At 35.6% G+C, this 18,778-nt stretch overlaps 1 protein-coding gene across 10 annotated transcripts in view; it reads left to right on the forward strand.

Moving 5' to 3' along the window:
- Positions 1-18,778, forward strand: part of NEBL (nebulette) — a 241,640-nt gene that overhangs the window by 130,938 nt on the left and 91,924 nt on the right. For 3 of the 10 annotated variants that reach the window (XM_039331489.1, XM_039331492.1, XM_039331494.1), the window contains exons 1-4: positions 6,099-6,740; positions 6,825-6,896; positions 9,787-9,891; positions 11,233-11,343. The exons of 2 other annotated variants lie outside the window; for them this stretch is intronic. In XM_039331489.1, the coding sequence (XP_039187423.1) occupies positions 6,663-6,740; positions 6,825-6,896; positions 9,787-9,891; positions 11,233-11,343 (366 nt within the window). In that variant the 5' untranslated portion in view covers positions 6,099-6,662. Of the gene's footprint in view, positions 1-6,096; positions 6,741-6,824; positions 6,897-9,786; positions 9,892-11,232; positions 11,344-18,778 lie in introns of those variants that run through there. 5 more of the 10 variants (XM_039331496.1, XM_039331495.1, XM_039331490.1 and 2 more) reach the window with 5 other exon arrangements.

The raw sequence follows: 18,778 nt of genomic DNA on the forward strand, positions 1-18,778 counted from the left end.
TTATATTATTGATTATTGATTTTTGCTTCTGCACACCCATATTGGAACAGTGAATGGAGAATAGAATTTTTTAAAACACAAGTTAATCCAAAGTTCTAAAGAACCTTATATAAAAGTATATAAAAGTATACATGCAGATAAGCCCAGGTTCGAATCTCAGAAGAGTAAGTCTGGCTGAAGAGAGTTAACGGAACTCGAAATAGCTATACCAGTTCTCTCTTTATTCTTTGTTAGCAACCTAAATATATATATATGTGTGTGTGTGTGTGTGTGTGTGTGTGTGTGTGTGTGTGTGTGTGTATGTATGTGTATGTATATGTATATGTATATGTAAATGTATATGTATATATATATAAAAGTATTCTTGAGCAACATCTTGGGTATACATATTTATAACAACAACAACAACAACCTTGGAGGTCTTCTAGTCCAATCCCCTGCTCAGGCAGGAAACCCTATACCATTTCAGACAAATAGCTGTCCAGTCTTTTCTTAAAAACTTCCAGTGTTGGAGCATTCACAGCTTCTGGAGGCAGGTTGTTCCACGGATTAATTGTTCTAACTGTCAGGAAATTTCTCCTTAGTTCTAAGTTGCTTTTCTCTTTGATTAGTTTCCTCTGTTGCTTCTAGTCCTGCCTTCAGGTGCTTTGGAGAATAGCTTGACTCCCTCTTCTTTATGGCAGCCCCTTAGATATTGGAACACTGGTATCATGTCACCCCTACTCCTTCTCTTCATTAAACTAGACCTACCCAATTCCAGCAACCGTTCCTTATATGTTTTAGCCTCCAGTCCCTTGATCATCTTTGTTGCTCTTCTCTGTACTCTTTCTAGAGTCTCAACATCTTTTTTACATCATGGTGACCAAAACTGGATGCAGTATTCCAAGTATGGTCTTACCAAGGCGTTGTAAAGCAGTTTTAATACTTCACATGATCTTGATTCTATTAATGCAGCCTAGCACTGTGTTGGCTTTTTTGGCTGCTGCAGTACACTGCTGGCTCATATTTAAGTGATTGTCCACTAGGACTCTCAGATCCCTATCACAGTTACTACTATTGAGCAAGGTACCACCTATACTATAACTGTGCATTTGGTTTTTCTTGTCTAAATGTGGAACCTTACTTTTTTCACCATTGAATTTCATTTTGTTAGAAAGAACCCATTGTTCAAGTCTGTCAAAATCCTTCTGTATCATAAGCCTATCTTCTGGAGTGTTGGCTATTCTTGCCAGCTTGGCGTCGTCTGCAAATTTTATGAGTTCCCGATCTATCCCTCATCCAAATTATTGATGAAGATGTTGAAGAGTACTGGGCCCAGGACAGAGGCCTAGAGTACCTCACTACACACTTCCCTCCATGTAGATGCAGTTCCATTGAGGACCACACACTGAGTGTGGCCAGTCAGCCAGCTACAAATTTATCTGGTGGTGTTGCTGTCTAACCCACATTTTTCTATCTTATCAAGTAGTAGATCGTGTTCTACTTTATCAAATGCCTTACTGAAGTCCAAGTAAATTATATCCACAGCATTCCTTTGGTCCACTAATTTTGTCACCTGGTCAAAAAATGCAAAATGATTTGTCTGGCATGATTTTGACAAACCCATGTTAGGTTTGTTTTTGTTTGCCTCTAAGTGTTCGCTGATTCGTTGCTTGATTATCTTTTCAGAATCTTCCCAGGCATTGAGGTCAGGCTGATACATCTGTAGTTACATTTTTTCCCTTTTTTGAAGATGGGAACTACTTCAGCTCTATTCCAATCCTCTAGTAGTTCCCCAGTGCTCCAGGTTCTTTGAAAAATATAGTTCAGTGGTTCTAAGATTACATTTGGCAGTTCCTTCAGAACCTTGGGGTGTAATCCATCTGGTCCTGGTGATTTGAACTCATCTAAGGTAGATAGGTGCTCACTTACCATTTTCTTGCCTATCTTGGGTTTCTAATCTGTTTTTTACAATACTGTTTTTGATAGATTGGACTGTTTTTTCCCTTTGTGTAAAGACGGATTTTTTTACGGTACTGTTTTTGATAGGTTGGACTGTTTTTTCCCTTTGTGTAAAGACAGATGCAAAAAATAAGTAGTTCTGTTTTCTCTCTCTTGCTTGTCATCTTCTTGCCACTTTCTCTTACTAATGGACCAATCATTTCCTTAACTTTTTTCTTGTTTTTTACATGTTGAAAGAAGCTTTTTTTTTGTTATTTTTGACTTTTGTCTCAAGCCTTAGTTTTGACCCTTAGCTTTCCTCCATCTTTGTAGGCTCAGGCTATTTGCTGATATTCTGCCTTAGCTATGTGCCCCTCTTTCCACTTTTTATACTTGTCCTATTTGTCTTTCAATTTATTAGAGAGTTCTTTATGCAGCCATGCTGGTTTCTTTTGAGAGCTGTTATTTTTCTTCTTCATTGGTATTATGCTAGGCTGGAATCCTTCCCAAGCTCTCTCGAAGTTTATTGAAATTAGCTCTCTAAAAGTCTAGTTTGACTATGTTCTATTGCTTGTGCTTGCATAATGTTGAATTCCAATATTGCATGATCACTCCCTCCCCCAAGATTCCTGTGGCTTCAACACCTTCTATCATTTCGTCTCTTTTAGTGAGAATTAAGCCCAATGTGGCTGATTCCCTAGTTTCCGTCTCTACTCTCCTGGCAAGGCCCATGCCATTTTGATTTACAGATTATTAACTTCAGGCTTGTGCTGAGATTTAAAACTCTCTTTTTGCTTTAGAAAAATACACAAAGTTTGCTGTTACAGATTCAAGCAGTCATTGCATTAGTTTTTTTTTTTTAAAAAAAAATATCTTAAAGGCAAGCTATGAGATCATCATAGTGATAAAAGCCTAAAAGCTCATCCCGGTTATGCCCTTAGCTTTCCTGGAAATTAACTTTCTGGTGACAGTCTGAATATGTTAACATTAATAAATAAACTTCTGGTTTGAAAAAAAAATCTATTCTATTATCTTTTTAGTTTGTAGCTTATTTTGGATTGTATTTTATATCTTTTTATCTGTTCTCCCTTATTTTTAATTTTACCGTAATAACTTTATATTCATGCTAGGCTTTTGTTCTCCTAGTCATACAATTTTTAGTAATCAGAAAAGCCTGCTACTAAGGTTAGTTAGTTTTTTTTCTCTTCTGAACTTTTCATCTACCTCATGAAAGCTTCTCCCAGTCTACTATGATTAAACCAATTTTGTTTTTCATATTTTGAAATATAAATGTAATATTTATCTTTTTTGACAAATTTTTGGGAATATTTTTGCTTTTGCTTTTCTAGCTTAGAGTATCTTATACATCTTGATACTAAATAATGCATTTCTAGCACCACAATTATAGTTCTTTAAGAATTTAAATAATTACAATGCTATACTTTAAAAATGATGCTGCCTTCTAAGTAATTGCTTTGTAAAAATGTTTTTCTTTTGCTTTTAGCATTGTGTTCTGTAGCCCAAATATGATTCATTATACCTTGTATCCATGGCATAAACAATTATGCCAATTCCCTTTTCTTTTTGATATTATAGTACTAGAAAATTCCCTAATTTTTATTTTCAGCCTAAAGATAGTCAACCGGATACAGCTGTGAAATCTTTTATAATCTTTAATTTCAGATTTTGTTGTTAAATTTAAAAGCATTAGAAACACTATGACAGTCCAAATTCTATTTATGTTTTTTATTCTATCTTGTTTAGTTGGCTGGACCAAAATATCAAGCACAATTTCAGCACAAAGGAGTGTAGGGAAAAAGAAAGAAAACCATTAGTTTCCAACTCTTTTTAGCAAAATAGAATAAAATTGTAACATTACAGTCTCAACTTTTTTCTTTTACATACTTAATATGTGCTAGCTATTTCTATAACAACAAACTATCTAATCAGCAAAATCCAAAGTCAAAATTTCTTTTTTTTTTCAACTGAAGTACAAAAACCAGCAATGGTTTCCAAATAGAAACAAAATTCAAAAGCTCTTTTTTCTGATTAAAGCAGTTAATTTAGCCCTCTGTGCTAGTTCCATCAGTTTTTCCAGCCATTCATTGTGGGTATTAAAATATCTTTCCATCTTTGTGCAGAAACCATTCTTGCTTCAATCAGCATATATAACAGCAACGTTCCAGATTTTTTTCAAGTTCTTTGTCCATTAACACTGAAATGAAAGTCTCTGGTTTGATTTTTATATTCACTTTAAGAATCTTCTGTATAAAAACATGAATCCTACCCCATAATTGCTTTATTACAACTCCACCAAAGATGGTAAAAAGTTCTTTCTTTACATTTACATTTCCAGTATACATTTGAAATTTATGTATCTTTGATAATTTATCAGATGTTAAATACCAACAGTACATGATTTTCAGTTACAATATAAATTTTAAACCTTTTGTCCACAAGTTCGTTACCACACAATATAATTTCAAGAGTCAAAGTAAACCCATACATTTTAAAATCTAATTTAAACCTTTCTTTCAATTTTAATTATGTAAACAAGTGACAGACATACTCTTATGATTTTAACTCTTTGGATTTCAGGCTGGGTGCCCACCATTTTGAACCCCTTGCCCCCTCATTGAAAATGCCTCTTCTACACATCCCTGCTATAAAGTTTCATGAGACGTTGGAATAGAAGTTTGAAAGGAAAATGGTTCATTAAAGAAGGGGGGGTTTAAATTCCCTTCAGCTTTAATCTTTTTAGGAATTTTGGAGCACCATTTTGAGAAAAAAATCTGGTCAGTTAGAATACTTTTGGTGTTTATAATATCTTAAGCTAATGCCAAATATATTCCTGAACAGATGTTTGTCAGCTGTGAAATCTAATATTTCATGCACTTTGATTAAGGACTTTCAAAACAAAACATGCTAAGTGGGAGATGAAAAACAAAAATTACACAAATAGTTTTTAGGCTGTACATTTTTTGTCAACATCTAATAACAGTTTAAACCATTTAATATCTTAACTGTATGGTAGAGTTGCAGCAATGTTGTCTTTTGGAATGTCATGTGGACATTATAAAATAGATATTTGACAAGGCATAGATAGGGTTATGTTTTTCAGGAGACTGAAGAAAAGAGCCATATTTATCATCTTGTCCCAGTTGTCAAGGTAACCATGTTTCCTTATTGAAAATTATTCTTAGTAGGGAACCTAACTTTTTGCCTAATTATTGCTAGTTATTACATTTTTCAGTTCATTGTATATCACATTACTTCAACAAGATCCAGTGCTTCCATGAATTAATGAACAACTATCTTATGAACATGCAAACTGCTGAATTTATCATGAGGCGAAATGAAGAATGTATAAGATGGATAAAAAAAAGTTACTGCACTGTTAACATTAACATATACTGAATTTTTTCTAGAATAATATTTTCATTCTGAAGGCCAATCTCAAAAAAATAAAAATAAAATAAATATAAGCAGACTTAGCAGTTTCATCTGAATGAGAGAGAGCAGCGGAGCTGATATTTTAATTATGATAACAATGCAAGATATTCTAGCATTTTTAACAGGTGTCCCAGTTGCAGAACCAAAGTTATTCTGAAAAACTTGCATTCTATGAATTGCTTATGTAAATAAGCTTTTGTTACAATAATCTTTGATACTGAACAATTCAAGTACACTTTTAGAAATATTTGTAAAGTAATGTTTGTTTATAGGTTTGCAACTCTTCTCTGTAATGGAGAAAAAAAATTGCAGATCATTAATAAACTCAGTGCTTTTTTTCTAAAAAAAAAAAAAAGGTGCCAGAACTCACACACGTCATACAACCCGCCTTGCCTACCCTACAAGGTTCCATCCAAAAAAGGTGCCGGAACTCCGTTCTGGGTGTTCTATGAGAAAAAAAGGCCTGAAGAAGCTTATCTAATGATTTAGCTCTGATTACAGGTAGTTCTTGACTTACAGCAGTTCATTTAGTGACAGTTTGAAGTTACAACATCACTGAAAAAAGTAACTTATGAACTTTTTTCACATTTACAACCATTGTAGTATCCCCATGGTCATGTGATCAAAATTCAGATGTTTGGCAACTGATTCATATTTATGATGGTTGCAGTGTCCCAGGGTTATCACCTTTTATGACCTTCTGACAATCAAAGTCAATGGGGAACCCAGATTCATTAACAACTGTATTACAAACATAACAACTGCAGTGATTTACTTAACAACTGTGGCAAAATTCACTTGTTTTGCTTAGCAACAGACATTTTGGGCTAAATTATGGTTGCAACTTGTGGACCACCTGTCCCAACTTTAGCAAATTGCTAATGATTTGTTAACCATCTTATTTTAATAATTTATAAACAGATCTTCAGACATTTAAACTAATTGCAAAACAATATTTTTTGTTTTTAAAGAGGTCACTTCCTATGTCATGCCAAACATAATCTTTGGCTCTACTTATTTGGAATTATAGGAAGCTCAAGAGTCAATAAATTTCAAGGGCATCAAGCTAGGGAAGGCTGTTTTTCAAGAATGTTTACCCGAAGGACATCTGATGCTTTTCACTTCATGCTACATTGTTCAGATAAGACTTTCAAGTATTGCCTAAATAAGGAAGAAACCTCAGTGAGATGAAGTTAGCCATGAGACCAGACTGACACAAGGAATTCAAAGGGTACAGGGCATAAGCTGCTTCATTACCGAACCTTGCCATCTTTCTAAAAGAACAAAAAATGAGAATGATTTTTCAGGAATCTTCAAAGAATGAAGATGAGGAAGAGGTGGAGGATGAAGAAGAGGAGGATGTAAGAGTAGGTGGATGTGATCTATTCTTTAAAGTGTGAAAAGATTTATTTTCTGATTTGTACTTACTTTTGCAAATACTTTCCCCCTAGGTATTCTTTAAACCTGTCATTGAGGATAAAAACATGGAACTTGCAAGAAAATGCACAGAGATAATAAGTAATGTAAGTAAGATTTTTAGTGCTAGTTTAATTCATTAGATAACACTTCTCCCTTTCTGAGATTTAGATATGTAAATATTGCTTCAGATATATTTGTTGCTCTAAGAAGAAATGAACAAAATTGATACTAAAATGTTTTTTGTATTTTATTTTATTTATTCGTCAATGAAAATTACAAATTCAGACAAGCAAAATGAAAAAAAAAATTAAAATGTGATAGGGACGATAGGCATGTTAGTATACTTACAAATGCCTATTTAGGAACCCCTTAAATATGGGGTAAGATATGTATACTTTGAATGTATTATTCAAAGTATCTGTATTTTTCCCTAATATTTTGTAATTGGGCTTATACCCTTTCCCTTTATCCTATCCTATCCTATCCTATCCTATCCTATCCTGGATTATTCAGAACATATTGGCATATTGGAATCCTTTTGGCTAAAGAGAAAGATATTTAAAATACTCCTAGGTGTTTTAAGAATTCTGACTTTCAGATCTTTGCAATATTATCTCCTTCTGGCCAGTTGTATTTCTAATTTAATTGTTTATTCTGATTATAGCATTAAAAAAATCTAAAATTTTAAATCGTGATTTAAATTGATATACTTAATTTAGACATAGTTAAGAGAACGGTTGTTCATGTCAGTTTTAAAAGTTTTAGTAAACTATTTAGATTAATTTTAAAATAATTCACATTCTTTCATAATTTTCCACAAATGAATATTGCAGAATCAAGACATTAATGCATTCCTCTCATTTTTTTGTCTAACCTTTTTAATTTAAATTTAATTTTATTATGTTTTATTGAGTAATTGTTACTTGATTAATTGGGAATGCTTTAGCAAATGGAAACCACGATTGTCAATTATCCTTGTTTGGTTTACGCAATGTTGCTTTGGCTTTTTGCTATTTTGAGTTGTTTGTAATTTATCTTTGTAAGAAAGAGAATAGTTTTGTATCGACTCCAGCTTTATGTAGCCAGAGTTTCACAAGTAATTCTTGATTTATGATCATTCGTTTAATGTTGATTTGAAAGTATGACTATTACACAATCCTTATGGTTATGAGATTACAATTTGAGTGCTTAGCAGTTAGCTCACATTTACAATGTTCTTGTGGTCATGTGAATCTGTGGCCTTCCTAACTGGCTTCCAATAAACAAAGTCGATTGGGGAAACTGGATTCACTTAATAACCAGGGTGATTCACTTAGCAACCATGGTAAAAGTGGTCATAACATTGGGTTTGGTCCATTATGATTGTACCAACATGGCAGAAATTCCAGTCCATTTGTGATCATAAATTGAAGACTACTTGTAGGCATATGCAAGAGGAGAGTGAGGTTGACAAGTGATAAAATATGCATATAATGTCGTATCACAACTATGAAAAGACAGAGCTTGCAAGTGTGACATTGTAATACATCAATGTAGCATCACTGTGGATAGGAAGACATACCTTTGACCTTAGTCTGAATTGCAGAGCTGTTAATAGTTATAGAGGAACAATAATGCTAACTTCTTGATAAGCAACTTAAAGTAGCATTTACTTTCTTCCTTCCCTTTTTTCATGTTCCATTAATTTCAATGGCAATTGCTTCACATAATTCTGTACTTTAGTGAGCCTGGTAGGATAGTGATTGTTGTTCTTGTGTTTATTGCTTATAAAGAATTGGAAGCTTGTCAGGACTAGTATGAATAATATGAAACAAATAATCACCTTTCATGAAGAGCTTTCTGCCCATAGGCCATTGATTTTTTCCAAAGCTCTTTGCTCTGGCTTAATGGAACTCTGTTGGATTTCAGCCAGCACAATCTTGGTGGCAATCACAAAAATGTTAATATGTCCTTGCTTACCCTCTCTTTTCCTAGCATTGACTCAAGCGTTGCATCTTATTCTCTGAAGGGGGTAGATTTTAGCTACAGGGCAAAATATGTTTCTTTAAAGTTCACCACTAATCTAGAGGTGAATTTAAAATATGCCTTGATTTTCTCCCCCCCACTGTGAGAGCACTGCAATTAATACATTGTCATTGAATAGTAATACTAATGCATTGTACCTCAAGGACAAATGTCACATTTGCAGCATTTTGTTACTTATGTCAAAATGATGAAATCGGTGTGGTAGCACAAGCTTCGCCTCTTTTGTATGTATAAACAACATGCTAATGAATATACTGAACGGGTGGGGCTTGAGCTGTGGTGTTGCAATATTGTCTTCCAGTTTGAACCCTCCTGTCATCTGCTGCAGGCAGTGCTGCAGAGGAAACAGAAAGTTTGAGTGAGGATTTATTTCTTACATTGAAAAAAGAGAAATGCTCATCAGTCCATACCCAGTTATCATTGCAGTAGCAAGCATCTAATGGCTTTAAAGACATGTCAGTTGCAATGGAAGATTAATTCCTTCAATAATTATTCCATCTGTTAGTGCACCACTCTATTTGATACAAATCATATTTTTATTCAAGATTTGTGATTTGTGCTAATAGAATGGTAAACAAAGAAAGAGAATCCCATGAAGTTAGGTTTCCTTCTTTCAAGGGACACATTATATGCATGATTTAATATTAGGGTAATCCCCTTACAGCTATTCCACTGCAGCAAAATGCTTCAGTGACACAGATAAAATGGCCATAATTATGAATACTTCATGGCTTGTATCTATATGAGTTTTCCTGTCATTTAAAATCTGTTAGCTGTCCTAAACTTGGGTGGTCTTGTAGTTATGGAAAAAAAATGTTAAAATTAAATTATATTAAACATCCATCTCTTTCATTTTAATAAGGAATTATTAATCAAGGTTATATTCCTTTTTTCTTCTTTGGTCCTGTCATAATAAAATTCCTTTTATTCTCTATTCCCTCTTTTAACCCATTTTTTTATCCTCTTTAGGTCCATTATAAAGAAGAATATGAAAAATCAAAAGGCAGGTGCACACTTGTGCCTGATACTCCACAGCTGACACATGTGAAAAATATATCTGCTATTATTTCTGATGTAAGGCAGAACATTTGCAATCTTCATTTGTTATATTGATGGTTCTATGATTTACAAAGTAGCACTTATCACAAGAACACAGTCCTTTTTTCTCTTTTCTCATATTTTTTTCATTATGCCTCCTCTTGATTAAGTCCCAGTTTGTCAGGAGTCACACAGTTCATGGAATTATATTATGATACTATTTAGTCAATTTACTTTTATGACATGATGCCATCATTGAGACCAAAGTTAATGTGGAATTAAAAAATTGTGTTCAGGGCATGACCTGATAAGGATTGAAAGAATGACAGTATTAGAATATTTAGTCATTTGTGATTTTTTTCCCTTATATTTAATTTAACTGTGGCATAGTGTTTTTTTTAAATTTAAAGTATTTTCATTTCTGTTTAACAACCAAAGTTCCCTAGCTGGATTGCATCATTGTTTAATACATTTAAAGAATAAAAAGAATAAAAATGTAATTCATTTACTCTGAATTTTTTTTGAAAAAGCTTTTCAAAGAAATGGGGCAGGTAATTAATATTATTTTGTTTTTAAGTGCATTAAAATGTTAAGCTTAAAGATCTGCTAATCTAAAAATTAGCTGCGGTGCAACACAATTATAGTACATTCAGTTGAAACTCAAACAACTTAGATGCACCTTATAGAGCTGAGGTTTTAATATATGGTATTGATTGATTAGATAGGCAATTGGATTTAAGAAAAGCTCATGTTGTGAGGACTGGTTGGAATGATTAAATTGTTCTCAAAGGTAGTTTTAGAAATTAGAAGACAAATTAGTTTCATTTTATTTATTATTATTATGAAAATGGTAGCTTTTAAAAACAGAAACAGACCCAATTTGGCCTGCCCAAAATCTAGGAAAGTCTATTTTTCTAAATCAGGGCTGTCAAACTGCTGGCCCATGGGCCGGTTGCATCATACTGAAACTGGGCCCACCCCATTGCCAGCAATGCAAAAAGAGTTGCGATAAATCACGATACGTCACATGACATGGTGAGTTTGACACTCATATTCTAAACCATTATCTTGTAGCCTTGGCAACTTTAAGATGTCTGAACTCAACTCTCAGAATTCCCCAGTCGGCATGGTTAGCTAGACAACTCTTGTAACTGAAATCCAGAATCTTAACAAGGCTGAAAAATACATCTAAACAGATAATTCCTTTAATAGTGGAATGGAAACTGCAGAATCAAATCTGCATTTAGTCTAGGTCCCAGCTAGGTAAACATCTATTCTATATCTAATTGTTGAAAAATTTAATATGAAACTTTCTTAATGAATATCATCTTAATCTATAAAAAATAATTGTTACTTTATTTTTCTCTTGCCCTCCAGGCAAAGTACAAAGCAAAGGCTAAGAAAGAACTTTCTAACTCATTCTACCAGCAAATGCCTGCTACAATTGATAGTGTGTTTGCAAAAGAAATCATGAATCTTCAGAGCAAGGTAATTTCATAAAAATGCACCATAATATATTTCTTGGTGAGATATGTTACCTTTTTAATCTTTTTCTAAAAAAATACTAACCACAGCATTAATTGATGAGCCCCAATTCCATTTTAATAATGGAAGCTGTCTTGGTGATTTCCACAAGGAGAAATTAGAAAATTGGAGAAATTAAGAAGTGCTATGTATACCATCTTGAATGCTTGGAGGAAAAGGAGAATATATCTCTAAAATAAATAAATGTGACCTAAAAATAAAAATAAATGTATAGTGATTTTTGTTTCTGTGTTTGCAGCAACATTAGTACTAGGTAGAATTCTACTTAGAGTTTGCAAACATGTTACAATTGTAGCAGGCATTTGCTGGTAGACATATTTGAGCAATGTCCTGACATCTAAGGAACAATTAAACAAGTCTATGAACAACCCTGAAATTGAATAGTTTAACATAGATATTAGTAAACCCATATAATTAGTATAATTAGTAAAATGATCCAACACCAGCTATTGCCAGTACTTACCTTGTTTTTGAATTGAACTTGAGTCATGATTGACTCCATCATAAATCTCAGCATCTATATAGCATGGTAATCTAAATAATAACTTGGAATTGTTGGATAACTGAGAATATTGACAAGAGACTGAATCTGAGTGCTTTTAAACACAAGTCATGTGCTATGGCACTAAGCTTTAGAATATTGACGACTATACTTGGAATAAATAAGAAGGGCAAATATGCTTAGTAACTTAATTGTCCTAGAGCAGGGATAGGGAACTTTGGCTCTTTTATGACTTGTGGAGTTCAATTCCAAGAATTCCTGAGTCAGCATTGCTGGTTCAGGAAATTTGGGTATTGAAGTCCACAAGTCATAAAAGAGCAAGGTTCCCTACCTCCTGTCCTAGAGCATATGATTTCCAGAATGCTTTTCTGTAATATTTTAATTTCATTAGAACAACAGTTTAAAAAACTGTTCTTCTAAATCCCAACCCAAACAGGAGCTCTTGAAGTTTTTGAAGCTGAAAGCACTGAGAAGAATAAGAAAGTTACATTTTATTAAGTCTAAGGCAGGGAATACAAAAGATTTCTATCCTACGCCTGTTTTCAGAGGTCAAATAAATAATTAGCATTGTCAAAAACAATCTCTGTATCTCTGATTTTATTTGGGCATTTTGCCCAGAGTTGAAAGATTTGGACAAAATAGGAGGAAAGAATATTATATATCTTCACTGCTTTTATTTATTTATAAAAACAATAAAGGTAGGATATAAGAACAAACAAACAAATTTAGATTGGTAGGTAGTCATATACTATAGTACGGATGAAGAATTTTATAAATAACATTGCAAAAAAAGTTCCGTTTATGACAGATTGCTTTAAATGATTAGCTTAGGAAGCAAATTGCTTAGTTAAGAGTTAAGCTCTTTATTGAGAAAATGACACAATATTTTAAAAGAATTCTGTTAGGTAAATTTTACCTTGTATACTTTCTCTTCTGAGCCAGTGTGGACATTTTGAGACATGCCTTTAGTATGGTGTAGAAACTGAACTGGCCTTTCCTTTCCCATAACCAATCAGCTATTCCTTGAGAGGATTTAAAACCTTGCCTGGAATATTCATTGAATAGAGTTTTTTTTGCAGCTATTAAACCATATTTTTCTCTCTCCATCTGTGATACCACAGATATGGTAGCACAGGACAGAGCTGGCTGTGATATTCAGTTTTCAGACATTCTAATCTCATATATATTTTGCTCTCTTTATAAAAATATTAATACAAAACTGTACTATTTAAGATTTACTCTGGAACACACATCTGCTTTAAGAGGACATACACAATATATTCTAAATGTAGCATAAAATGTAAAAAGTGCAGACACATTTATTTCCCATCTGTAGCATAAATCATGGCATTCTGTTTCAGATGGTAGGAAAGTGGAATAATTTCTACTCACTGAGTTTTCCAAACGTTATGCCTGTAAGGAAAATGAAAGAGGAGATGTTGGCTTTTACAACAGAGTTGGGACTTGCCCTTTCCCCCAAAAAACTGTTGTCTAGACCTTCATATTCCAAATGCACAACATTCACGTACAGACAGATTTTGACATATGCTGGAGGGAGGAAAATGATAATATTTATTTTTTGCTCCCCCTTGTTTTTTTGTCCTGTTCTTCAGTATTTATAGAGGTTCTAATGCTGTTTTGATTTATGGTAAAGCCACGGAAAATGCAAATAAACTTGTAATTCTCAACGCTTAATTTGCTTTAGTAATTGTTGAAAATGAAGGTAATTTGTGACAAATTGATTGTAATAATAGTATAAACAATACATATTTATACTATATTGTTATTGGGATAAGAAACAAGCTGGTCAAAAATATTTTACTAAAACAATTGAATTAGAATCCACATTTTCTGCTGATTATGTTTGAGATGCTTAAAGAGTTTATGATTTATATCTTGCTATCCCATAGTGGACATATTGGGTTGGTTGTTTATAGTGAGAGTAATTTTTTAATGAAATAATGAATGGCAGTGCTTCATATACTAAGAAGCTGTCTTGCATCCCTCTTCCTTAGTCTATGTTCTGCCTTCAGGAACAGATAAGGGTAATATCATATTTGCAACACTGAAGCATTTAGTTGTCAACCCAAATGCTATTTGTAGACAGGAGCACCTCTTTTGTAAGAGTAGCATTTTGTGCTACTCTTAAGAAAATAAAAGTTATATCAGCCAACTCTGATGCTGAGGAATGGTCTAATGCAGTGATGGCGAACCTTTTAGAGACTGAGTGCCCAAAACCCAGCTCCACTGTTATGGTTCCGACTAATGAAACATTTCAAAGAACTTCCAGGCATTATTTTCCTAAAAGTCTTTTATTGTTACAAAATGTCGGCACAGGAACTACAGACTTATATCTCTTTTGAATGTAGACCAGCGGTTCTCAACCTATGGGTCGCGACCCCATTTGGGGTCGATCGACCATTTCATGGGGGTCGCCAAACCCCGCTGTCCGCCATATTTTTTTCCTTTTCTAACTGTTCTACTTCCTTATTTGGCTATATAGAAAGTGCCGTTCCTGCCTCCCTCCTCCTTGCGCATGCGCAGCTTTTTTCTATTTAAAGTTAGGAAGTTTCGGTTTCGGAGCACGTGGAGGAAAGCAATACAAAGGACAAGCGAGAGAGAGCAAGCAGCGGAAAGCAAGAGAGAAAACAACTAAAAACAGTAAGTTTCCTCTCTGGCCTGCCGCTGAGCTTCCTCTGCTTGGCAGAGGAATATATGTACTGTATTTTCCGGCGTATACAGGTACTCTCTAATTATTTCAGTGGAGTTTAAGTTTGTAGTTCGTTTTGTTAAAGTTAAATAAATGAATCAAAAATTCTTTCATACTTATCTCTCTAAGCGTCAAGGATCGCAAAGCAACATGAGCCCCAAATTACTTTTGTGCATCAATTTGTCACTATTTCCCATTGTGCCAAGGCAAGGTTTTTTTTTTTTGCATCGTATCGTAGAAATCCCCTCGTTTTCCCTGCTGCCCAGCTGCTTCTCTCTTTGTTCCGGCCTCTCCCCTCGTCGCCTGCTGTGCTCTCCAGACTACTGTTTTGGGCTCGTCTCGCCACCACCCCCTCCCTCACTTCTGAGTGCCACCTCCGCCTCCGGAGCCGACCCTCCCCTCTGCCCGCTGCCCTGGTCAAGTCCCTTCCCGCGCTCCACTCACCACTCGCTTCTGTCCATTCAGGGCTGTTTGCACTCTGCTCCTCGTAGCCACCGATGCCGCCTCCTTGCCATGTCCCAGCGCAGCGCTCCTGCTGGTGCACGCTCCACTCCCCGCTCGGCTTTAGGCGCCCTCCATCCCCGAGGCGCACGCCAAACGCACCACAAGGATCGAGTCTCTCTCGGGGATGAAGGACGCTTAAAGCCGAGTGGGGAGTGGAGCGTGGGCCAGCAGGAGCGCCGCGCTGGGACATGGCGAGGAGGTGGCGGCGGTGGCCACGAGGAGCAGAGCGCAAACAGTGCTGAATGGAGAGAAGTGTTTCTCTCCATTCAGCGCTGTTTGCGCTCTGCTCCTCGTAGCCGCCACTGCCTCCTCGCCATGTCCCAGCACGGCGCTCCTGCTGGCGCACGCTCCACTCCCCACTCGGCTTTAGGCGCCCTTCATCCCCGAGGCGCACGCCAAACGCACCACAAGAATCGAGTCTCTCGAGCTCGACGTACCAGCAGGAGCGCCGCGCTGGGACATGGTGAGGCGGCGGCTATGAGGAGCAGAGCGCAAACAGCGCTGAATGGAGAGAAACACTTCTCTCCATTCAGCGCTGTTTGTGCTCTGCTCCTAGCTGCCGACGCCGCCTCCTCGCCATGTCCCAGCGCGACGCTCCTGCTGGTAGGTCGAGCTCGGGAGACTCGATCCTTGTGGTGCGTTTGGCATGCGCCTCGGGGATGGAGGGTGCCTAAAGCCGGCCACGGAGTGAGGAAAGTGGGGTCGGGATGATCTGGAAGCTGAGGCAGGCTGAAGCCATGGAAGTGCGGTCGGTATCTGAGCCGTCGGTGGCAGCGGCGGCGGGGGCAGTGGCCCCCGGCACCAGTACTCTCCCTTTGGAACTGGCAAAGGATACGGACCGCCAGCAGGATTACGTGGGCACCCTGCGCTTCCTGCAGTCGGTAAACACCGGGGTTCCGGAGGGTATGCCTGGACCCCAGAAAGGGGAGGGAGTCACTGGGGCGGGCGAAAGATTGCGTCAAGGAAGAGGAAGGGCAGCTGTGCATCTGCTGCGGCGATGGGACCCGCGGCGGCCACTTGGCGGCCACGCCCACTCGGTAGCCACGCCCACTCAGTGGCCATGCTCACTTGGTGACCACACCCACTCGGTAGCCATGCCCACTCAGTGGGCACACCCACTCAGTGGTCACACCCACTCGGTGGCCACGCCCCTGGGGTCACCACAACATGGGAAGCTGTATTATGGGGTCACGGCATTAGAAAGGTTGAGAACCACTGATGTAGACTATAAGATTTTTGCGAAAATTTTAGCCAATAGGCTTATGAGGGTTTTACATCATGTTATACACACAGACCAAACAGGTTTTATAACTGGAAGGTATATGAAGAATAATGTTAGACAAATCATTAATTTATTAGAATATTTAGATAAAAATAATCAAGTTTCCGCAGGATTGATATTTTTAGATGCTGAAAAAGCTTTTGATCAATTGAATTGGCAATTTATGTTAAGATTAATTGAGAAAATGAACTTTGGAGGAAAAATTTTACAAGCTCTTGGTCTTATTTATCAAAAACAAACGGCAAAACTTATAGTTAATGGGGGTTTGTCAGAGGTTTTTACAATAGAAAAAGGGACTAGACAGGGATGTCCATTGTCACCATTGCTGTTTGTTTTAACCTTGGAAAAATTGTTGATTAAAATTCGAGAATCACAGCAAATAAAAGGAATAGAAGTTAATAAAAAAGAATATAAATTAAGAGCCTTTGCAGATGACTTGGTGGTTACCTTATCACAACCTATTTATTGTGTAGTAGAGTTATTACAATTGATACATCAATATGGATGGGTCTCAGGTTTTAAAATTAATAATAATAAGACTAAAATATTACCCAAAAATATGACTAATCTGGATAAGCAGACTTTGGTTAATTTGACAGATTTTGAGGTTGTTGACAAGGTAAAATATTTGGGGGTTACTTTATCTGTCTCTAATGCAAAATTGTATAAAAATAATTATGAAAAGCTGTGGGTCAAGATACAAAGAGATTTGAAAAATTGGGAGAAGTTGCAATTATCTCTTCTGGGAAGAATTGCGGTGATTAAAATGAATGTTCTGCCAAAGTTTCTTTTTTTATTTCAAATGATACCTATTTTAAAGAATGAGGTTAATTTAAATGAATGGCAGAAAGGTATCAATAAATTTATCTGGGCAGGGAAAAAGCCAAGAGTAAAACTTAAAATCATACAAGATACTCATGAGAGAGGTGGACTCAAGGTACCGAATTTGAAATTGTATTATGATGCTGTGGTTTTAACATTAATTAGTGATTGGGTTAATTTAACAAATGTAGAAATACTCCTCTTGGAGGGTTGGGACTTACTTTTTGGATGGCATGCCTATTTAATTTTTAATAAAAAGGTTGATAGGGTTTTTAAATCTCATATTATAAGGATTTCTTTACTTCGGGTTTGGAGGAAATATTATAGAACTGATTCTAAAATTCCATTATGGGCCATACCATGGCATGCGATAGAGGAGATAAGGAAAGGAGTTAAGATGGATAGTGTTTCTTATGCACAATTACTTAGATGGGATGGTAAAAATTGGCAGTTAAAATCTTTGGAAGATTTAGCACAAGAAAATATTATATATTCATGGTTTCAGTATAGACAAATTGTGGATAGATGGAAGGTAGATTGTAATGTGGGTTTGCTTAGAGAAGATGAGAATTTTTTTAAACAAGTAAAAGATCAAAGACGAACTCACATTAAGAGAATTTATGGGGTGTTAATAGAATTGGATTCAGAAGCAGAATTAGTTAAAGAATGTATGATTAAATGGGCACAAAATTTTGGTGAACCAGTTTTATTAGATACTTGGGAAACTATTTGGGTGAGAAATGTTAAATTTACACAAGCCCAGAATTTAAGGGAAAATTTTTATAAAATGTTTTACAGATGGCACCTTGATCCACAAAAAATGTCTCGTATGTATCCTGACTTACAGCCTAAATGTTGGAGATGTGGATGCTTCGATGCTACTTATTATCATATTTGGTGGTCGTGTAAAAACATAAAAGCCTTTTGAATTAAGATATGGTGGAATATTCAAAGAATTTTTAGAAGGAGGGTAAAATTTACCCCACAATTGTTTTTGTTAGGTATCGTTATTGATTGTGATACTAAGGAGACTACACTGATGTTAAATTTAATTATAGCCGCAAGGTTGTTAGTAGGGCAATGTTGGAAAAAGGAATCTTTGCCTACTTTGCAAGAGTGGTTTCTTAATTTTTCTTATTTGGCAGAAATGGCAAAGATTTCGGCTTTCTTGAAGGATCAATTGCAAGAGAAGTATATTGCGGTATGGAAAAAATGGATAGATTTTATACAACATAAGTTAGATATAAAAATATTATTTAGTTTTTTAACAATTTATATTTAAAATGGAATATTTTGGTTTTTTCTTTCTTTCTTTGTTCTTCTTTTTTCCTTTTTTTCCTTTTTCTCTTTTCTAAACATTTATTTTTTGTATTCATGTTTTCTTTATATATATACTATTGTTAATTATTTTATAATTTTTCTAATTAATGTATTTAGATTTTTAACTAATGTTAGATTTATTTATGGTTTATATCTTTTTTTAAGATTTTTTGATGAAATTTTAATTAAGCCTATATCCAGCTCTGGGAAGTTCGGGGGAGGGAATGGGAGGGTTGGG

The sequence above is a fragment of the Crotalus tigris genome, unplaced genomic scaffold (assembly GCF_016545835.1).
Source record: "Crotalus tigris isolate CLP2741 ecotype Arizona unplaced genomic scaffold, ASM1654583v1 scf7180000024437.13266115, whole genome shotgun sequence".
Lineage (NCBI taxonomy): Eukaryota > Metazoa > Chordata > Lepidosauria > Squamata > Viperidae > Crotalus > Crotalus tigris.